At 36.3% G+C, this 24,114-nt stretch overlaps 2 protein-coding genes across 6 annotated transcripts; one reads left to right on the plus strand and one right to left on the minus strand.

The window, feature by feature from the left end:
* Positions 1-597: 597 nt before the first annotated feature.
* il1fma (interleukin-1 family member A) lies at positions 598-11,140 on the minus strand. 2 transcript variants are annotated; one of them, XM_084100260.1, is made up of 8 exons: positions 11,122-11,140; positions 5,073-5,157; positions 4,833-4,939; positions 4,643-4,739; positions 3,987-4,335; positions 2,592-2,711; positions 2,164-2,300; positions 598-1,986 (listed from the first exon to the last, which is right to left on the minus strand). In XM_084100260.1, the coding sequence occupies exons 2-8, from the start codon at positions 5,082-5,084 to the stop codon at positions 1,753-1,755; spliced, it is 1,056 nt and encodes a 351-aa protein (XP_083956386.1). In that variant the 5' UTR covers positions 5,085-5,157; positions 11,122-11,140; the 3' UTR covers positions 598-1,752. The 2 variants fall into 2 exon arrangements, with proteins under 2 accessions (XP_083956386.1, XP_083956385.1); XM_084100259.1 differs by lacking the exon at positions 11,122-11,140 and having other exon boundaries at positions 5,073-5,205.
* A 6,100-nt stretch (positions 11,141-17,240) lies between these two features.
* LOC311074025 (uncharacterized protein) lies at positions 17,241-24,013 on the plus strand. 4 transcript variants are annotated; one of them, XM_084100251.1, is made up of 10 exons: positions 17,241-17,432; positions 17,541-17,717; positions 17,826-17,998; positions 18,432-18,647; positions 18,892-19,186; positions 19,282-19,415; positions 22,102-22,341; positions 22,520-22,681; positions 23,397-23,486; positions 23,672-24,013. In XM_084100251.1, exons 2-10 carry the CDS (start codon positions 17,543-17,545, stop codon positions 23,837-23,839), a joined length of 1,653 nt encoding a protein of 550 aa, XP_083956377.1. In that variant the 5' UTR covers positions 17,241-17,432; positions 17,541-17,542; the 3' UTR covers positions 23,840-24,013. The 4 variants fall into 4 exon arrangements, with proteins under 4 accessions (XP_083956377.1, XP_083956376.1, XP_083956374.1 ...); XM_084100250.1 differs by having other exon boundaries at positions 17,268-17,399; positions 23,397-23,548; XM_084100248.1 differs by having other exon boundaries at positions 17,268-17,399.
* Positions 24,014-24,114: the final 101 nt, after the last annotated feature.

A 24,114-nucleotide genomic window follows, 5' to 3' on the forward strand; every position in this document is an offset into this window, starting at 1 on the left:
CAAAATAAGTTAAGCCATTTTCAAAAAATGTTTTATGTTATACAAGGTTCAACTAATTTTTTAAGTCAGTTTAATGTAATTTGAGTTGAAATTACTTTAATATCCAAGTTGATGGTACTTAAAAATTTAAGGCAGAAGCTTTTGTTTCAGTGTAAAAAGTAACTAAAAGAAGTTAGCAATAAAAATAAAAATGAATTATATGTAAAAAATATATGTTTAAAAAATATCATTTTAAAAGTATAAATATATTTTAAAAAACTGACACTCATGAATACAACTGAATATAACAAGGTAAAAAAACAAAAAAGATGTCAGCAAGTATACATAGCTTTGACCAATGCTTGGCCTGCAAATCCTCCTAACAAACTAATCTGACCAATTTATTTAGTTGCCAAGCCAAATAATTTATTTGCATTTTTAATGGGGCACTAGGCTTCATTAGGGTTGGTCACGTCAGCTTGAATCAAATATTGAATCATTATATTTGAGAACAGTTCCCAGTTATTAAATGTCATATACAAAGTGTCATACTATACAAACTCTAGTCATTTAGGGCCCTATAAAATCCGTTTTATTTTTTCCCAAATTCCGTTTTTTCCGTTTTAATTTTTGGGAATTCAGTTTTTTTTGTACCCTTTACTGTAATTTTAGTCGTAAAAAGAGTGTTTTTAATGTTAATGATTAAAATGTACACAAATAAAATAGGAATGACCATAAATTTATTGAGGTAACAAACAAAATTCTCATTTTAAGAGATGTTAAATGTGGTTTGGTTTGTTTACATTAGTGAATGTATTAGGCTAACTAACCACAAGCAATACATTTGTTACTGTATTTATTAATCTTTGTTAATCTTAGTTAACCCTAACCCTGTATTTTTAATGTTACTTCACACAGTGCATTAAGCTTACTAATGTTAACAAATACAACTTTTTATTTAAATAATGTAGGCTACTAAATGGTGAAATTAACATTAATAAAGATTAATAAATGCTGTAGAAGTGCAGTTTATTAATAGTTAATGTTAACTGATCTAGTTAACTAGAGTTTAATAAATGGAACCTTATTGTAAAGTGTTACCGATTTTGTTATACACCGAACCGATTCAGTGTTGGACAGATCAGTTGTTTTAACCATTCATTAAAGTGAATCGGTTCAAAGGAGTCATTAGTTCGCGAATCTGACGTATCATTAGCAGACTTGTACCCGTTGTGTGATTATCCCGGCAGTTTTAGGACATCGCACAAGATTTGTCAACACAGAAAACATTTCATCATTGGATAGGTTTTGTTTAGTTTATTGAAAGTGTTTTTTATGTCAGCTGAATGGGCGGAACGCTTTTCAGAGAAGAAGGAAAGGTAAAAAAGTTTTTTTTTTTTTTTTTGCACAATTCACACACAGCGGTAGCCTAATTCAGGAAAAAAAAAAATATCCGAATGCTCCACGTGAAACCTCGTTCTTCCGATCTTTTACCATTGTGTCAATTCTCAATTGATTTAGATTAATAAGCGCGAGGGAGTGAGAGAGAGCAAGACAGTTTGAAGACGCGCGCGCGACCGGGCCTCTCTCTGCTCGTTCTTTCAGTAATATGCGATTTTCCTCAGACACACAAAAACAGAATTTTATTCCAAATATGTAAAATTCCGCGTTGACACTAGATTCCGCGTTAATTTGCCAATTCCGCGATTCCGTGATCGCGGAAATTATAGGGCCCTAGTCATTGTGACAACCATTAGGTTTCTATCAAGAATTCTAACATGACCGTTTCTCACTTTGAATTAGGATAAAAAACGAGTTGGGTTTACAAGACTGTTCATCTCTATCTATGTCCACTTCGTCTACATTTTTTGTGTAGATAAACCATCCTCTGTGGAGAGCTGACTCAAACCGCCGGAGACCGTCTGGCCCAGTAGACATGTAGAACACAAGGGACCATTTCTCTGGGTCATCAGCACAGATCGTTTGCAGGTGTTGTTTTCTATATTGCTGGGAAAAAAAACAAAAAACCTTGGTTTAATCGCAGTTTAATCTTACCGACTATGTTTATGTGTAGTATTAAACATTAAATGTAAGTTCTAATACTCTAACTAAAACCGTAAAATTTAAATATGTCCTAATAGCATCTTCAACAAGACAACACATCAGCAATGAATTAAGACCTACCGTAACTGTTAAAATCTTTGTACCTACACCATGCTTTGTGGTGCAGCTGAAGAAGTTGTCTGTGTTAGTGAAGTTCAGCACAACAGGAACACCTGTAATCCCCATTACGATTTTGTAAGAGTAGATGGTGATTGGTGCTGAAAAAGCCAAAGTATTGCAAAATATATTTCAAAATATACTTATGAAGCAAGTGAAAATGAAGAATATTTCTGCAAGACACAATTACCTGGCCAAGTATACTGTAGCAGTAACTAGTACATTGCAGTTTACATAAAATCCAAATAATCTGCATGATTTAACAAGTACAATAAGTGTAATTTGGTAATCAGGCCCAAATTATGACTGCTAAAATAAAAGATAGAGCAGACAAAGACATTTTGAGAAAGGAATTTCAAACACCATATATTCACATATTATTTGGTACCAACCTGACATGGTGTTTTCCAAACATATCTGATGATTATATGGGGTGACATACTTTTCCTTAATGAAACTCTTAATATACAAATTATCTCGTTCGTTAAGCAGACTCAATTTCCTCGGAGAACCTGAGAAAAAGGAAGCAGAATAGTTACACAATCTTCAAAAAAGTCACATTTGTTTTTGCATTGGATTCCTTAAAGGGATAGTTCACCCAAAAATGAAAATTCTCTCATCATTTACTCAACCTCATGTCGTTCCAAACCCGTAAGACTTCCGTTCATCTTCGGAACACAAATTAAGATATTTTTAATTAAATCTGAGCGCTTTCTGTCCCTCCATTAACAGTCGACGCAACTGCCACTTTGTAGCTTCAAAAAGAATTGAGTGGTTTAGTCCACATTTTCTGAAGAGACACAGTGGCTTTTTATGATGAATAGATTTAATATGGGCTTTTATTCAAACATTCATCAGATATGGTAAACAGAAGCTCAAGCATACTTGCTTGTTGTGTGAGAACCAATAAGGTTAATTCTTGTGTTACGCAGCACATTTGAGCATCAGCAAGAACCAGTGAGGTTTGTTCTCACACGTCAAGCAGGTTTGGATGAGCTTCTGTTTATATTCGCTGATCAATGTTTATATGTGAATAAAAGCCTAAATTCAATCTGTTCATCATATAAAGCGATCAGGTCTTTTCAGAAAATATGAACCACTCGTTTCATATGGATTCATTTTACATTCTCTTTATGAACTTTTTGAAGCGCGTGTTTCAAAGATGAACTAAAGTCTTACGGGTTTGGAACGACATGAGGGTGAGTAACTGATGACAATTTTTTGTGTCATTTTTGGGTGAACTATCCCTTTAAAATCTGCATGGGCATTATTGTAGTGTATGTTTTTTTTTACGGCTGTGCAACAATTAATTGCGATTAATCGCATCCAAAATAAAAGTCTGTGTTTACATAATATATGTGTGTGTACTGTGTATAATTATTTGTATATTTTAATACACACACATGCATGTATATATTTAAGAATTTTTATTTATTTATATATAAAATATGTACATTTATATGTAATATAAATTATATATAAATATATATACAGTATATACATGCAAATATTTCTCAAATATATACATGCATGTGTGTGTATATATACAAAATAATTACACACAGCACACACACATATATTATGTAAACACAAACTTTTATTTTGGATGCGATTAATCGCAATTAATCGTTGCACAGCCCTAGCACGTTTTTTTTTTTTTTTTTTAATATCAATTAGAGCATTTAAGAAATTTAAAAGATAAAATATTTTTGTATTGTGCAATTGATTGCACACATTTGAAAAATGTACAGATAAAAATGGCAATGAATCCAACACTAATTTCTTACCTGAGGTAACCTCAGCTCTCGCAGGCAGGACCACAACTTCATTAAATTTGCAATTCGTCTTTCCACAGTTGTTGCAAGGGTTGTCAGGGTCACATCCTCGAGCAAGAACCAGACTGAAGCTCGTATCAGCCATGGAGACAATTAGCAAATTTTCTTCATCGAAAGAGTCATCCTCAATGTATTCCCACTCCGGTTGTGAAGGTGATGGTTCCTTGCACCCATATGCCTCCAGCTCAGACTCTCTCACCATCATCAGGCTGAAACTCATGAGCGTCGGCTCCTTTTTGTCGACATGGAGCTCCTCAGATTCGCACTCTTCTGTTTTTATTTTGCAAGGATGATGTATGGTCTAAGAGAGATTATTTGACCAGCAGAGTTGAAGAAAATTAAGTCAGTCTAGCTCAAGTACAGTTTTATTCCTCAAGCAATACTCAAAAAAAACCATGATGATGTAATCTCTGGAATATACCTTTTAAACACACACACACACACACACACACACAAATGATCAAAATCAATTCCCTGACTAGGCGAAAAATCCCCAGTTAAAAGTTTCGCTTCACTTGTCTATACCAGTCACATCTAAATGGGCAAGACCAAACAGAAAATGAGTAATATGACAGTGCAATAGTCTGTGTGGGTAAATGTAAACTCACAAGTAAGGGGGATCCTTCAACCAGAAGAGTAGCAAATGCCTCTGGAGTCAAATCTTCCACATTTATGTTGTTTATCATTAGGAGTTTATCTCCCTTGCTGAAAAGTTAAATGTATAGATAGATAGATAGATTCATCTCATACTCATGAAAGGATATATATATATATATTGTACATCATCAATAATCCTACCTTGTAAACATTCCTTTGTTATAGTTTAAAAAGCCCTTCACTTCATATGAGTGTTTCCCTTCACATTCAGTGTGGAGCAACGTAACGCCACCAGAAACAGGATTCCCCTATAAGATGTCACACATGAAATGTTTTCAACTGGTACATTTAAAATGAACACCTAACATACTGAATATGTTGATCAACTGTTGTATATCAAATCAGCTATAGCAAATCAGCAAACAATAAAACACTACATACCTCTGATGCCATGATGAACTCAGATTACGATGTGTGAGTCGCGGCTCTGAAACACTATCTTTTTAAAGTCAGTTGATCTGAAGCTCTAGTTAGAAAAGGAAGCTAAATTAGTATGTCACTAAACCACTGTGAGGCTTGGCTGAAAAAGGAGAAGTATAGAGTTCTAGGGAAAGGACATATAAGTGTAACCCACAATGCTGAAACAAGATAGTGTTTGTGCCATTCATATTTTTCTTAAAGGTATAGTTCACCGAAAAAATAATAATTCTGTCATAATTTACTCCCCCTCATTTTCTTGTGCCTGTAACCAAACAGTTGATGGGCCCCATTGACTTCCATAGTATTTGTTTTCAATAGGAAGTCAATGGGGTCCATCAACTGTTTGGTTACTCTTCAAAATATAAAATTTTAAAGTTCAGCAGAAGACAGAAATTCATACAGGTTTGGAACAACTTTAAGTGAGTAAATTATGACAGGATTATATTATTTTAAAATATACCCTATTAAAGATAGCTTTTCAGTCTGGATAACCAAAAAGCAAGGTTGTATTGTCTTTTTCACTGTGCAGAGCACAAAACATAGGCTATTTTACAGCAAACACTGTTTTGAAACTGACTTTTTAAATAGACATTATTGCTATTTTGAGGAAATAAGAAAATGAGGTTTCACGTGCATAATGGTACACGTTTACACTCCCAGAACACAATTCTACTGCACTTCCTCACACAAGGTAATATTAACAAAAGAAGAGGAACAAGAGGCACTTAGTGTAGAGCAGTGTCCCACTACCACTAGTGTAACAATACATTTACTGTAATAGACCATACAATTTTGAAATTGTGAGATGTGCATAGCTCAAGTCACTTTGAACTGTCCTTGTATGGAAAACTTTGAGAATGTCGAAGAATCTTCACGCAGCTCTTTGTACAAGGACAGTTCAAGGTGACCATCGTCAAGGTCGAAAAAAGGACAATAAACCACCATAAAACATAAAAGCCTCCAAATAGCTTTGTGTGAGGAACACACTGAAATTCAATTCCTTTTTCACTGATAATACATCCCTCCAGTGAGATGACCTTGCCAGCCATGGTCACCATGAATGAACTGTCCTTGAGCTGCATGAAGATTCTTCAAAATTCTCCTTTTTGTGTTCCACAGATAAAATAAAGTCTTTGGGTTTGGAACAACATGGGGTGAATAACTAATATCAAAATTTTAACTTTTGGGTGAACCATTCCTTTAAAGTAAAAATGTAGTTTTACAAAAACAGCTTTATAGTAAGGTCAGTACATAGGACATTCTCACACACACACACACACACACCCACCCACACACACACACACACAAGTGGGCCAATGGGCGTACAAGGCCCTCTGACACAAACCAGTAGGTATGTTCATAAACCTCATCGAAACCTTTAGACAAGTCAGAACAACCAAACACTCTTAACTAGTTTCACACATCAAAATAGAGGATTTCTCTCTGAATTGATCATGTTGCCCCTACAACAGACAGCATCAATACAAAACAAATGCGTCCATATTTTCAGGTGAAAACTCTTGCAGAAATTCTGAGTCATCATGGCATTTAAAGGATAAAACAAAACTGTTGATTTTGTGTATTTGTACTAAGTAACTTATAGGCAACACTTCTAGGATATACGCCAACTTTCTAATTTGTATGCTTATCTATTGACAATTGCCATCTCATATTTGAAACTAAAGCATGTTTTGTAAGTTGCTCTTACCACAACCCACCCCCCACCCCCCCACCCCCCCCCCCCACCCCCCACCCCCCACCCCCCCACACACCTTTTTCACACTTTTTTTTTTTTTTTTTTACAACCATTTCCTGCTTGTCCCTCCACAAACCTACATGCATTTTGTCAAACCACCCACTGCCAAACTCCCATTTATAGAGGTAAAACCGACAACAGGTTACATAAAAATACAAAATCTATATATGCATATAAAATAAAAATAATAAATAAAAAGTATTGGTTACACTTTGATGGTCCAATTTAGACACTCTACTAACTTGTCAACTAACTCTCATTAAATCATTAATAGACTGCAGAAGACTGTTAGGTTAGGATTAGGTGTTAGGGTTCGGATTAGAACAATAAACTGACAATTGCAAAGTTTCTTTGAATGTCTGTTGAGGACCATCAAAATAGTAATAAAGTGTGTTAGCAGATATTAAGCAGACAGTCTACGAATACTCTAATAAGAGTTAGTTGACATGTAGGGGCAACATTACTTAGAATGTCTTAAGTGGACCATAGAAATTCAGTGTTACCAAAGTATTTTAGTTATAAGCCATGTCCTCATGTAGAAAACTTTATAAAAATAAATAATAATAAAAAAAAAACAGAAAAAAAGGGCCATTTGAGGTCAAAGTCACCCCAAGAATAACATCAGCTCTACATATTTCCCTGATGTTATCATCAAAGGAATATATCACTCATATATCACTCACAGAATGAGTATCATGATTCTACACATAAAACAAAAAGAGTTCCTGTTATGATGTAATGCACCTCAATGAATTAGTTATTTATTATATAATATATAATTATAATTATATATATTATATAATAATATAATAGTATATTTACGTTAGTAAAAGCACCTGCATGTGTTTGAAATAGTGCACAAGTGTTTCTGAGCGTGAGCAAAAACATAGGAGAACGACTGCACACAAACCACAAAGCTTACGTGATGCTGAACTCTGTCCTCTACTCTCAGTATTCTACTCTCAGCAGGAAGTGTCATGTAGCAGTGGGTTGTTTCAGCACAAACAAAAAAGAACAGATATTTTGAACAAGAAAAAAAATTCCATCAGTGAGGGTGGGGAGATTATAAAGGGAAAGAAAAGGGATTACGGTGCAACAAACACCACTTAAAATTTTTCCAAACTCAATTTTTTGAGATCTGAACATATTTCACATTATATCAACACACAATATCCATTAACTAAGGTCTAATTTACATTGTTAACAAAAAGAGAAACAGGTTGTGCCATAATGAAGAAACAAGCTTGAGGGCAGCTACTACTAAGGTCATTTGATGAATTTGATGGACCAGAACTGGGTGTAGATACGCTCTTTAGACATAGGGTGTGACTGAAAGAAATTCAGCATATCCATTTTGACTGTATATTAGTGGATGGTGAACAAAAAAAACAAGTTTAAAAAGCTGAACTAAAAATGAGAAAGAGGTAGGAAGAAGTGGTTAGCAGAAATAATTTTAACCAGAATCGAGAAATAGAAAGAAGACAACAACACCTAACAACCCCCAAAACCATGTTGAAATAAAGGGACTGTAATTTAATTACAGTTTACTTCAGATGTAATTACATTCAATACTGTATAGAGACTATAGAACAGTTCTATATTAAACAATACTGGTGTCACATGTGGAATATCAAATTTAATTTACTCTTTAATGCAAGTCAGCTTTAAGTCAGCTGTCTAAACCTTGTAATAGTCAGGGGTTTTGTTAGTCTTTGATCTTCCAACTAAGTGTTGAACTGTGTGTGAAGGTTACATAGTCTTAGCTCTCGTGACCATTTGTTGTTTATACCTTTTGGGGAAGTCTTTAATCTTCCTACTCAGAGTTGAACTATATGTGAATGTTACAAAGTCTTCGTTTTCGTGACCATGTGTTATTTATACAATTTGGGGGGTACCATCAGCTCAGTTGGGGGTAATTGCCTCTATTGTTTTTAGCAGTAGTCATCCCTAAAGGCTGTGTATAAGTTCAGCACCTTTAGGGACAGCCCACTGAAATGCCTATAAAGAAACCATGTAAAGTTACGTTAGTCAGACTGATTTTGGAAGACCTGCAGCCACTTCAACGTGAAGTCCTCAATAAAGAATAACTTTTTGAACGTGATCCAAACGTCTCCTGGTTTCTTGCTTTGACGAAGAAAAAAGTTTTCAACACACGCTTTTGTCCAATGAAGATGACGAAGGTTAGATTCACACAAAAAAAAGTAGATATTTATTAAACAAAACTGAACGAGACAGCGTGCATTAAACTTAACATGAACAATACTGGAAAACGTCTGAAGCAAACTGAGGAGAGATAATGAACTAAATGAAGACAGATATACTCATTAAATGAATCACCATGACAACAGATAATGGCGGGAAACTAAAACAAAGGAAACGCAGGAAACAGGTAACTGAGGAAATACAAACTAAAAGTCCATGAAAATGAAACTTACAACATAATTGTGACTAGTGGATTTAACATCAACATTTAATGCCTATTATTCAAATGTATGTTTTCAATGTAACCTTCTCACATAATTTATGTATAGTTTTATATTATTTATTTGACAGATTTAAGTCTATCCTTGTATTGTTCAACTGGTTGAGGTTGATATGGGATTTAGAAAGTAATTAGTAATAAGTAATGGAATACTATTTAGAGAGTGTAATAAGTACAGTAATCTAATTACACAGTTAAAGATGTCATTAGTAGCTATAATTAATTACTTTTTTAGAGTAACTTACTAAATACTGCCCAAAACACAATTACAAATATTTTGGACATGTCCGCGTCTCCCTCTGGTGGACGTTTATACAGTATCTGTAAATGTACATTGTAAATGTAATCTACAGCAGCGCCCTAAACTTACTGATTTTCTAATGCTGTATAATAGATCATTTCGAATCTTTATCACAGAAATACCAGATAAACTGTTATAGCCTAATGTTTTAGCATGAAACCCCAAAAAACATCAGTTAGGAGGACTAAGGAAAGAGTAAATAAACACATGTCTCTGACAGAAAAGAAAAGAATCAAGAATATGTTTGGAAAACATAATAAAATAAAAACTGTCCATGTATAACAAAGAGCTGCATGAAGATTCTTCAACATTCTCATTTTGTGTTCTGCAAAAAAAGAAAAAATTCTTAGGCAAACTATTGCTTAAAATTAAATATTTCATTTTACAATAACAGGTCTGTTAGTAAAGTTTGTATATTAGTTAAGTTAAGTTACTCTTTTTGTCCCACTATAGGGCAATTTGTTGTGCAGCAGATAGTATAATACAAATCACACACAGTCACACACACAATACAGAGATTGCCTACCTTGCAGGCATAGTTAAAAACAGTAAAAAACAGTAAATAATCAACAAATAGTGTGTCGATAAGTTATCTATGGTACTTTGTAGAGTTAAGAAGCAGAATGGCTGCAGGTACAAAAGAATGTTTATATCTGTTGGTTCTGAATTTGGGGAGTTTAAAGCGTGATCCAGAAGGCAACATCTGAAATTCAGCCTGTAAGGGATGAGAACTATCTGACAGGATAGATTCAACCCTTCTTTGCATCTGCTGCTGATAAAGTTCCTCCAACCCTTTCTGCTTAGAACCTATAATGCAGCTGCTCACCTTACTTAACCTGGAAAGGGAGTTTTTTTGTTTTACAGTAATGGACCCGTACCAACAAACTTGTTCCAACCCCATAAGACTTTTGTTCATCTCCGGAACACAAATTAAGATATTTTTGATGAAATCTGAGAGCTGTCTCACTCCTTCATAGGCTCCTTGTAATTGAAACTTGCCGGCCCATAAAGTTAGTAAAGACAATGTTTAAAATAGTCCAAGTGACTACAGTGGCTCAACTTTAAGTTTATCAAGCGACGCAACTACTTTTAGTGCGCAAAAAACAAACAAAAATAACGACTTTATTCAACTATTCATTTTCTTCTATGTGGGCCTCTGAGTGAGTTCACGTAGTGTAACAGCGCAGCGCTTCTGGATTGTACGTCAGCACGTAGGCTCACTATTGGCTGACGCTGGTCATGTTGCGTGTGACGTACAACACAAGTTATATTAGTTTAAAATTCTTAACATACAACTGTTTTAATTTTTATTTTATTTTATTTGTAAATTTTTTTTAAAAAGTACTTACATACTGTGAATCGTTTTTTTGAATCGAGAATCGTTTTTGAATCGAATCTTGAGCCTAAAAATCGATATCGAATCGAATCGTGACATTGATTGCAGTAGTGCACCCCTACTATTTATACTCACCTCATGCGTCTTGTGTTTGTCAGATCGTTGTTTTGTGGATGTTGCCTGTTGTGTTCCTGTTTCTTCGGCTCCTCGTGTCTCCTGTTTCTTCGGCTCCTCGTGTCTCCTGTTTTGTCTTCGGCTGGAAGTTCGCCGTTGCAGTTTATGTCTTCACTCTTCACCAACACTGGGTTCATCACTTCACGTCTGACCATCGGATCGAGTTGTCCATGCAAGCCTTATCATCATCATCGGAGATTACCATCGCACTGAGAAGGATCTTGTGATCTACACATCTCTCTTGTGAACTGCATCTGCGATCTTCCAACTCTGCTGAGAACTTTGTCTGCTTCCCTATTCACTCTGAGACTTGTGCTATTCATTCTAATAAAGATCTGTTTTACTTGCTATTGTCCCCTCTATCCATTCGTTACAGATCTAAAATGAGTGATTTATGATCATCCAATGAATGCCCATGAGCACTTTTTTGATTGTAGGTGATGCTGAACTCTGTCCTCTACTCTCAGTATTCTACTCTCAGCAGGAAGTGTCATGTAGCCGTGGGTTGTTTCAGCTCAAACAAAAAAGAACAGATATTTTGAACAAGAAAAAAAATTCCATTAGTGAGGGTGGGGAGATTATAATGTAGCCTACAGAAAAGGGATAACGGTGCAACAAACACCATTTTCAATTTTTCCAAACTCAATTTTTTGAGATCTGAACATATTTCACATTATATCAACACACAATATCCATCAACTAAGGTCTAATTAACACTGTTAACAAAACAAGAAACAGGTTGTGCCATAATGAGGAAACAAGCTTGAGGGCAGCTACTAAGGTCATTTGATGGATCTAGGCAGTTCGTGACCAAGAGTTCATAGCCCAAAACATGTGGATGTTCTGTGACAGATGAAATGCACGGCGGAGGTTTTGGTTCATCAGAGGACAGGCGTTGCAAGCAAACAAATGCAGTTAGGACCAGAACTGGGTGTAGATCGTAGATAGGGGGAGACCGGGGACAGTTGCAACGGGATGGTTGCAACATGTCATTTTTCTCCAATCAGAAACAAGCTAGAGTGAGGACACTCATACTGCACATGCACAGTTAGACCCTCCCCCCACCAAAAAGATAGTAGACATATTCACCATCTGCTTCTGCATTTATTGAACAAAACTTGTTTTGAAGGTATGAAAGTACATTTTTTCATGAGATATATTTTTGTCATACTGTCCTGAAATTTTGTATGATTTAATCAAAACTTACTTAGTTTGAATAATTGTTTTGTTGACTTCTAAGTGACATGGTTAGCATGTGTCAAAGTCAGTGTGTCTAGTAGCAGGCATATGATGTTCTGTCATGGCTGATAGGGTTGGGGACGGTTGCAACAAGTTCTAAATTGCATGTTTAATAAAAGTTTGTTGCATTGCAAATTGTTCAATTCTTCCTGCCTGACACTGAAATATGGAGAGATTGAATAGCATCTGTAACACCTGCACACTGAATATATGTAGGCCTATGTTCTCCACATAAACAAACAAAACTCAATAACTGTTATTTGATAAATATCACTAAATAAATAAATAATAGGCTACAATAATATTATTGAAATAAATATAATATTATAGTAGGCCTAAAACAGTTAATATTTTCAGAATGCTATGCTCATTGAGACAAAAAGCTTAAGTTAATTAATGAAATTTAAGGTATTTTTAACATGTTGCAACCGTCCCCTGGGTCGGGGTCAGTTGCAACATCTGGCTTCTTCCATTCAAATAAATACTGTGAACGATATGTCATATCATCTTTAAATGGTATTGGTAATTAGCAGACAGATGCAAGTTTACAAATTTGGTTGGTCTAGTCCAAATAGTCTCTTGAGTAATTGAGAGAAATGCAAAAAGTGTTGCAACTGTCCCCGGCCTCCCCTACTCTCTTTAGACATAGGGTGTGACTGAAAGAAATTCAGCATATCCATTTTGACTGTATATTAGTGGATGGTGAACAAAAGAAACAAGTTTAAAAAGCTGAACTAAAAATGAGAAAGAGGTAGGAAGAAGTGGTTAGCAGAAATAATTTTAACCAGAATCGAGAAATAGAAAGAAGACAACAACACCTAACAACCCCCAAAACCATGTTGGATGTAACTCAGTGTTACGAACTGCTCCGAGACACGAAGGTTGAGATCCAAATGCAGCTTTAATTAAGGGGCAATCCAGACACGTAATCCAATATACAGGCAATAGGTCAAAACATAGGTAGGCCGTCCAAACAAACAAACAAACAAACAAACAAACAAACAAACAAACAAGGCAGGGGTCAGAGGCAAAAGAGTAATCCACGGAACAGGCAAAAAATCCAAAAACCAAGAGACATGAAACCAGGGAAAACGCGCAGAAATACAGTGCAACAACATACAAAACTTTGCAGTGAGTGAATGAGTGAACATGGTATAAATAGGCTGAGACTAACAGGGTAATGAGACACAAGAATAATAATTTATGTATAGTTTTATATTATTTATTTGACAGATTTAAATCTATCCTTGTATTGTTCAACTGGTTGAGGTTGATATGGGATTTAGAAAGTAATTAGTAATAAGTAATGGAATACTATTTAGAGAGTGTAATAAGTACAGTAATCTAATTACACAGTTAAAGATGTCATTAGTAGCTATAATTAATTACTTTTTTAGAGTAACTTACTAAATACTGCCCAAAACACAATTACAAATATTTTGGACATGTCCGCGTCTCCCTCTGGTGGACGTTTATACAGTATCTGTAAATGTACATTGTAAATGTAATCTACAGCAGCGCCATAAACTTACTGATTTTCTAATGCTGTATAATAGATCATTTCGAATCTTTATCACAGAAATACCAGATAAACTGTTATAGCCTAATGTTTTAGCATGAAACCCCAAAAAACATCAGTTAGGAGGACTAAGGAAAGAGTAAATAAACACATGTCTCTGACAGAAAAGAAAAGAATCAAGAATATGTTTGGAAAACATAATAAAATAAAAACTGTCCATGTATAACAAAGAGCTGCATGAAGATTCTTCAACATTCTTATTTTGTGTTCTGCAAAAAAAGAAAAAATTCTTAGGCAAACTATTGCTTAAAATTAAATATTTCATTTTACAATAACAGGTCTGTTAGTAAAGTTTGTATATTAGTTAAGTTAAGTTACTTTTTTGTCCCCCAATAGGGCAATTTGTTGTGCAGCAGATAGTATAATACAAATCACACACAGTCACACACACAATACAGAGATTGCCTACCTTGCAGGCATAGTTAAAAACAGTAAAAAACTGTAAATAATCAACAAATAGTGTGTCGATAAGTTATCTATGGTACTTTGTAGAGTTAAGAAGCAGAATGGCTGCAGGTACAAAAGAATGTTTATATCTGTTGGTTCTAAATTTTGGGAGTTTAAAGCGTGATCCAGAAGGCAACATCTGAAATTCAGCCTAAGGGATGAGAACTATCTGACAGGATAGATTCAACCCTTCTTTGCATCTGCTGCTGATAAAGTTCCTCCAACCCTTTCTGCTTAGAACCTATAATGCAGCTGCTCACCTTACTTAACCTGGAAAGGGAGTTTTTTGTTTTGTTTTTTTTTCTTAACAGATTAAGGAAAAGGTTACAACTAACTCAACAAAGGATCTATAGAAAAGAGTCATCAGAGTCTTGTCCACATTAAACTTGGCCAGCTTCCTAAGGCAATACAAGCGCTGCTGGCCTTTCTTGCAAAGCAAACTAGTATTTGGCTCGAAACACAACTTGTCATCAATAATAGATCCTAAATACTTATAATCTCTAAAAACCTCTATTTCCTGACCATTTATTCAAGTTTTTACAGTGTCTGTGACATTATGCCTAAAATCAATACACATGTCCTTAGTCTTTGAGGCATTCAGTTCAAGAAAGGCTTCCTGACACCATGTTACAAAGTGTCAATAACCGGACCGTGTAAGTTTCCTCATTGTTCAAGAAGCAGACAATAACCGTATCATCAGCAAATTTCCAAGTGTCGGTTTTCAGTCACAGAGCGAGAGTCATTAGTGTACAGAGGAGGGGGAAAAATATGACATTTTGATTCTGTGGTTTTCCTGCCAACAAGTCACTAGACAGTTTTACTCCATTCCACCACCACATACACACACACACACACACACACACACAAACCAACAAATACACAAGTGGCAAAAATAGAGCCTACATGGCCCTCTGACTCAAACCAGAAAGTAAAATGTTCATAAACATCCTCAAAACCTTTTGACGGCATTGACACACTTACACAGATAAGGTAATACATTGGAAGAGCTAACAGCCACATTTTTGAAGTTGACACACATACAAAAACATACCCACTCGTATTTGGCACATCAAAATAGAGGTTCCTCTCTGAATTGATCATCATGTAGGCCCTACATCTGTACAAAACAAACAAATACATACATATTTGGCATATACGTCCATATTTTGTGCGATTTGGCATCACATCTCAATAATCAGAGGTCTGCTGAAGATTAAGTGGCAGATACTAATTTTTGACTTTCTGTCATTCTCCATAATTTTGACATGAAATCAAATATAATATAACCTTAACAAGAATTACAACCCTTAATTACAATTTAATATACAGGTAATACCCTAAAAGTCTTCCTTGCATGCTGCCATCTGTAATTTAGTGACATCAAGTCTAATTTACACATCTGTAAATGAATTCAACTCTTATGTTCTCAGCATTAATCCATATATTTTAGTCTGTACAAAGTTTATACAGTTAGAAACTACACTGATACTGTAGCACATTATTTTACAGTCCCGTTCCACCTGTACATACTGTACTTATTATAGTAATTACAATAACTGGGTATTAACAAGTAATAACTCTGAACCTACCCCTAAACCTAACCTTAACCCAGTTACATTATATTACCCTGTACTTTCTTAAGAAAGTACACTGTAAGTACACGTACTGTAAAATAAAGTGCAACCACTACACTCCAAAAGGGGTGTTTCACAGCAATAGGGTACTGCCATATTTATTTTTTAACAGGAATGAAAACGAGGCTGTGAGGATATAGAATTACAGTGTGTTCAACTGATTATAGGCTACTGTTGTATAACAACATACTGATTGTTCAGCTGACGAAACATCTTTAAAAAAAAACTTCATTAGACAAAAACTCCATAAAACAGTTTTGAAAGTTGTGAGTTGTGAAAATTATGTGATCCAGAACCTTTATACAGCGCATGCCATTGTAAAGACAGAAGAGCTGCATCTGAAATCACATACTTCCCTATTGTAGACGAAAAACAGAATGTGACAAAAGATGTCTGAATTCACAGTACTCATAAAAGAGCAGGCAAAAAGTACTAGGGTGACCTACTTCTTCAAGCGAGATTCTGAAGTGTGCATCTGATGGACACTTTACTATCCCATGAGGCTGCGGGAGAGGATTTGCGAATGACAGAGGAGCAACGTAACTGACTCTGCTAGGTCATGTGATAATGACAACATGGCGAATGTAGTACGTCCAGATTACATTCAGGCTACATGCATACTAACCTCACAGCCTCGTTTCATCCATGTTCAATTCAATATGACATCTAACCTGACTAAGGCCTATAACATAGAAAAAAGCAGGGAACAGTTCGTAAAAGAACCCCCTTTTTTCTAGTGTTAAGAACATGTTAATAATCTAAAGAACCTGTTGTACAATGGAAAGGTTCCATGGATGTAAAGGTTCTTCATGGAACCATCATGCCAATAATGAATCTACACTCTAAAGAGTCTAAACTTAAATGAATAGTAGATCAACTACCAACAATATTAAATTATATGGTCCTACGCCTTAAACAGATGATATAAAAATAAATTTAGACCACTTATAACATAGTTATCAGGATATGAGGAGACCATTAACCAGCATAACAAAAAAAAAAATCTGTGGAGAATCACCTATTGCCCCTTTAATATATATATATTAACAATATTAAAATGTTAAATGGTATTTTTACATTTTGGACAATTTATTAACATTTAATGCAATATATAAAGTTCTTGCTTGTTTAGATAACAGTGAGGAGTGTGAGCTAAAATTAAGCCCCTCTGCTCTAGGACAGAGCTATTCTGAGACCTACTTCCAGCCAATCAGGAGCCAAAGTATCTGGAGTAGACAGCGTACCACATGCCACACTATTTCCAAACCGAAAACTTTGTCCAACGGGACTGTTTGTCAACCAACTGCTCTTCATCTTCAGAAAACAGACCTCATCAGCAAGTACGAGATTCTGCTTTCTCTCTACTAGTAACAGTAAGATGGTTCACCCAGGTGACATGCAAAAATAAATTCTCCCTTGATATTTGATTCTGATTGCTTTTAGTAGTTCTTGTCTCTCTCTCTCTCTCTTTTTTTTTAAAGTTATGTTGGATGCTTTAATAATTGGAGGTGGTCCTCATGCTCTAACCCTGGCTACCCTGCTCTCAAACCCTGACCAACCTCTCTGCCAATCTAGTGCTGACATCCTTCAGGGAATTCAGCTGAGCAAAACTAAAGCTAAAAGTGAACGCTACAAAAATAAAAAGAGACAACCCACTAGTAAGTTCAAGCAGTTTGTGATGAGGACAACAATTTGGTTTTGGTTTATTCTTCCATCCATCTATCCCTATTGTATCATCAGACAGATTTAGATCTTTATTCCAACAGGAGCAGAGTTTGACACAGAGAAGGAAGCCAAACGTCTGCCATGTCCTCCGCTGCACTTCAAAGTGGTGGATTCCTATGGAAAATGGACATCACTGTGGGAAAGCCAGTTTACTGCCCTGAACATCCCTCACCTCCGATCACACACGCTGGTGCACACTGATCCATTTAATAAGGTAATAAATGTGTTGACATATGCACAACCGTTTGGATAATATGTGCTTTTGAAAAACTGTAGTGTACAGTTAGAAAAAGTACAAGTAGGATTTGTCAAACTGAGGGTGAAGGAACTGCAAAGGGTTCTTGAGTATTAAATCTTGAAGCTAAATAATTAAATGATTAAAAACAGCTGAAGTGAAATACTTACTAAAAAGGTTAAAACAAATTTAATAAGTGAAATATTAACTTAAAATCTCAGAGGGTCCTTCAAGTAAATATTTTAGAGTTTCGGCTGAAAAAAAGTTTGGAAATTTGGATTTCTATATACTTTGTTGCAAGAAGTTAAATTAGTCCGATTTTTGTACAAATAATAATGCAAAACAATAAATAATGATTACAGTGATGTTGCCTATAAGGTCTGATAGTTCCTGCATCTGTGTGCAATCTCAGAAGGCCTTGCAGGACTTTGTGGTGGAGCAAAATCGGGAGGAGGAGCTGTACCGTCTACCTGAGCGAATTTACATTCAGGACGAGAATGCATTTTTTAACGACAATCGGCTGGGAAAGAAGAACAGAAAGCTTCTTAGCGCAACAAACGGCCTGCAGAAACATCTGTATTTCAGTCTTCCAGGAACACAGCTCAGTATAGACTTCTTCCAGGAGCAGGTCTGAACGTCATGCGGCATGTGGAATCGAACGGAATGCCTGACTAACAATAATTCATAAATGAATTGTAAAACATTTGGGTTTAACAGCTCTTCTGGTATTAAGAAACACTGTGTTGCATGATGCCCAGCTACCATTATCAGATTTCTCATTTGGAATGCTACATGCAATGTGTGTTAATACTTAACTAAATATAAATGAAATAACTAAATTATGGATTACATTGAAAAGGAATTTCACCCAGGTACGCAAATATGACCTGGACAGTGTCTTAATCAAAGCCACACTGGACAGAATCATCCCAGTCTTAACTGAGGATGAGAGCAAGGTGAAGTTTTTCAAGGCGACGCTACACACTGGGGAAAATGTAGAGGCAAAAACGGTTATTATGGCGACAGGGCCTTCGAGGGCGCAGATGGCAAACATCCCATGTTGGGTGCGGGCAATCCAAGAGAATTACCCAGAAGAAAGTCTGCAACACACAGTGCAGCTCATGCATTACTTCTGTACACATGAAGAGATGGATGAACCCTCCTCAGGTGGGTTTCTAAACGTGATCAAAACCTGATTATCCAGATATAAATCCAAGCAAACAAATAACCAGAGCAGAAAATGAATACACTCTTGTTCTCAGGTTCTCCTGCTGTGTGTCAGATGGGCCAGAGAGTGATGGTGGTAGGTGGAGGTCTGACCAGCGCCCACATTATCTCAATTGCGCTGAAGCAGCGTGCATGTCATGTGACCTGGGTCTTACGTAAACACTTACAAGTAAGTTACACCCAATTTGAGTGTAAACAAACATAAGGGATAATGTAGAATGAGATGATCAAATAACCAAATAATCCCTGACAGGGTGGTCACAACCCCAATACGAAGATTAGGGGTCTTGCATCATCCTGAAGGGATTTATTTTGTGATTAACGAACTGCTGCTTGCCACATAAATAAATAAATGAACATGGAATGATGAAAGTGCTCTAAACCAGAGGTTTAACGCCTACCACACACCACCTTATTGGTGGAGAAGAGACAGAGTGACGAAGCCAATCAGTATACAGCATATGGGGATGATTAAACCCCTACTCTGTTTTCGAAGAACATCCTGGGATTTTTAATTGAGCAGAAGGTCAGGTCCTCGGTTTAACGTCTCACCCGAAGGATGGTGCTTTTTGACAGTATAGTGTCCCCATCTCTATAATGTTAGGACCCACACAGACCACAGATTGAGCACCCCTACTTGCCTCACTATATAACAACTTTTCCAGCAGCAACTATAAGGTCCCTGCTTAGCTTCAGTAGGCAACCAGTCTTGGGCTACAGGGTGATATGGCTGCTGGCCATATTAACATCCAAATGAACCATGTCCCCTTTACAACCCTGCCGATTTGTCGTTAACCTTAGTATTTTTACCTGTCAAGAAGTGAATCAAGCTTGGGATTTGTTTTCAAGCATGTTGAAGCCATAGACTGTAAAAAAGAAAGAAAGTGCATCTCCGCTTTCTTTCACTGTAGAAAAATTAAGCCAAAATATCCCAGTAACGGTTTTTGCCGATAACGTTGTTCAGAGCCCGAATCTGCGCAGTAGAGACCCTGAGGTTGAGCTACGGTATCAAGGTCCCGCCCATACGCTCCTGCAGACTCAATCGCAAGCACAGCTGCTAATACGTCACCCCCATAGCATCAAAAAAAATAAAATAAAAATTGGTAAAACAAACGCTTGAACATAGGTCTGTGTGATGAGAACGACCTAAAATGACAGAAACTATATATTTTTAAATTTAATTCGATTTTTTAGCTAGCGTCCCATTCGATTACATGGAGAGGACAGGGTTTAAGACCTATACTGCAGCCAGCCACCAGGGGGCAATCAAAATGCTTTTTCAATGTTCACTCTTGTCTTGCTCTTTATTTTCTTCACCCTTTCTACTTCTAGGCTGTTTAAACCATTGTGGAAAAAATAGAAACTATATACATTTCAAACTACAAACATATATATAAATGTCTATGTTTCAAACCCGCGAACATACTTAGCTTCCGGACTCCCATAGACCAATATGTACTGCCCGATTTGAAGTTGAACACGTATAATGATTTATTGTAATGATTCCGTTCTGTCTTGTGTTTTGTAGGACTTTTATGTTGAAGTGTATTCTCAGTTCCCTTTGTTTCTGTGTTCATTCCTGTGGCCATGTTTGTAGTTTTTCCTATTAGTCTTCCCCAGGTGTGTCTTGTTACTTGTTATCTTGTGAAGCTTGTTTGCCCCTATATACCCTTGTGTTCAGTTGTATTTTGTCAGTCGTTTTCGTTGAATGTTCATGTGAAGCTGTGGTGGTCCTGGTCTTTGGATGTTGTTCCTGTTCATGTTTATGGTCTGGAAATTCAATGTGGATTATTTTATTTGTGTTTGTAAATAAACTGTGCTGCATTTGGATTCTTGCCCCTTCACAACCGTGACATAATGACTGACCAAGACAATGAACACAAGGGTATACACAGGGGCAAACAAGCTTAACAAGATAAGTAACAAGACACACCATGGGAAGACTAATCAACAGGAAAAACTACAAAACTACAAACATGGCCACAGGAATGAACACAGAAACAAAGGGAACTGAAAATACACTTCAACAGTCGTACAAAACACAAGACACAGAATTGGAATCATGACATTAATAGGCAGAAAGCGCCTCAAAAGCGTTCAGATTAGCTAAACAAAAGAATTTGACCATGGCATGGTCACAAATTCATGTTTTTGTAGTTGACACAGAGACCATAACGGTATTGTTTTCAAAAACTTAAAACACGTTTTCAAAAGTTTGCGTTTTCAGGCCCGCAAATTGCTATTGTTAAGTAAATGACAATGCCAGAACGCATAAAAAGTATCCCCTTTTTTGTGTGTCTTTTTAGCCTTAGTCTTCCGGGTATTGACGTCACACATGCAGCACTCTATTGCAACGGGATCATGTTCCCACAGCCCTATGTTCCCGCAAATGGCCTACCCCTGACCCTACCCCTAAACCTACCCGTAACTGGGGTTTAGCCAATGTTCCCACAAATGGCCTACCCCTGACCCCACCCCTAAACCAACCCGTAACTGGGGTTTAGACAAATCGTAAAAAAAATAATTCTTAGAAATGTGGGAACATAGGGATGTGGGAACATAGGGCTGACCCCATTTCTACAACATCTCTTCTCTGATGATGTGTTTAAAACCTGTCACTCACATGAGATCACATCTAGAGCAAACCCCAATGATCTAATCAATTCCCAATGAACAAAATCAAGTTTCTTGTTCAAGAAGCCGCTTCACTTGGATAAACGGCACAATTTGATAAGATCTATCACAACTTCTGTATCATGCCGACTTTAAGTTTACAGAAGCTAGGGCTATCAGAGATCGGAGTGGTTTCACAGAAGTTATTTCAGTGATATTTACCAAATTTTACTCTCTCTCAGCTTAAGCAGTTTGACGTTGGGGATATAGAGAGTCTGATTGGACGCTATTCCCACGTTGAGCATGGGATCAAGATGGATGGCCTGGCCTACCTAAGGCAGTTCTATAATGAAAGAAGTCTTCACAAGAGGCTAGCAATGATAAAACTAGCCAGAAAAGGAGGAGCAGTGACCCCTGAGGCCTACTCACAACTTCAGCCTTTCATTCAGAGTGGTCAGCTCCAGATCAGAGCTCACTGCCAGGTGTGTCTTTATATTGTAAGGCTATGCTTATGTGGGATGCTGTGTCAGGAGACTTTGACAGTTGAGCACAAAGTTAATAGACATATCCAAGTTCTAGGAGAGCCCACAGCAGTACCAAAGTGGATTTCTTAACTAAATCATATCTATATTTTAATAATTAATATGTCTTTATACCAAGGTGACTGAAGCTAAATGGTGTTATGAATCCCAACGTTGGAGGGTCTCCCTGTGTAGCGGCGAACAGTGGATTGGGGAAAAGATTTGGCTGGCAACAGGCTGCAAACTGGATGTTACCCAGGACCCTTTACTCTCTGACGTCATGTCAAAATTCCCCATTCAAGTGAGCACATGGACATTTGTACTTATTAAAAAATAATATCTTTAAACCAGGGGGCTTAAATAAGGGTCAGTAATTATTATTTGATCTCAAACAATTAAAATAATACCGGTCAAAAGTTTAAAAATAATTATGATTAAAAAAAATAAAAAATAATAAAATACAGTACAAACAGTGATATTGTGAAATATCAGTGCAATTTAGAATATATATATTCCTGTGAAGGCAAAGCTGTATTTTATGATGAATAGAAAATTCAATGTATAGAAATCTTTTTGTCTTTTGAAGTCACTTTTCATCAATTTAATGCATCCTTGTTGAATAAAAGGATTAATTCGATTTTTACCCCAATCTTTTGAATGGTAGATCATCATGGTTTCCACAAAAAAATATAATATAATATAATTCACTTTGTCACTGATTTCACTTAACTTACATATTATATATAGTGAAATCATTGACAAAGTTAATAAGCTAATGTTCATAAATATTTAATACATTTAAGTGAATTTATAATAATTTAAATAATAATTTTATTGGTTTTGCAATGCAAGCATCATAACAAAAATATGTAAATACATGAATACTATACTATACACAATATAGACCAGGGTCTTTAATGTTATTTCTCTCATACTGTCTTAAAAAAGTTTTTTATTTAGTCATGTGCCCAACTAAGATTCAAAAGTACAAAAGTAAAGCATTTCCTACTTGACAGGTCCTGGAGGGCTGGCCATGTATAACAGAATCACTGCAATGGACCGCAGGATGCCCCCTGTACCTGATGGGACAATATGCAGCACTACAGGTTCTGTTATGCTCTTGTTATGTAATATGATGTGTCATACAAGGTCAAAACACCTACAAGAAGTGAGTCATCAATGATAAATTTTCTAGATAACACCTGCACGGCACCTTTACACTATCATATTTTAGTCTGTAGACGGCATCAACACAAGCACTTACAGTAAATAAATATATGAAATTCCACAGGTTGGGCCTCATGCTGTAAACCTTGCAGGGGGTCAAGCTGCAAGTATACGCATTTTCAAAGACATCATAGCTCAGCACCGTGGATTGGATGAGAGTGCATCAGCAAGGATGGAGAAGAGCCGCACTGAAGAGTACATATCACACATGCACGGCCTCATGTGGCTGTAAAATCCACCTGCGAAGAGGGAGGGATGAGCGGTCTCAGGTGTCAAACTGACCACAACAGAAGAGAATGATTCACTGGGGAAAATGCTGAGAGTGACAGCTTTGAAATGTCTTTAAGATGCTGCACTGTATAGTACAGAACTTGATGAATAAATAAATCACATGCATTTTTTTTAATCTGCTAGACTCATGTGTAAATGCACAGTCACTCTTAATATTGCATAGTCATTGTGACTTGCACTGCGCCTTTAAATAATCTCAATCTGCTATTGTGATCT

The sequence above is a fragment of the Abramis brama genome (genome assembly GCF_963993115.1).
Source record: "Abramis brama genome assembly, chromosome: 23".
NCBI classification, from domain to species: Eukaryota; Metazoa; Chordata; class Actinopteri; order Cypriniformes; family Leuciscidae; genus Abramis; species Abramis brama.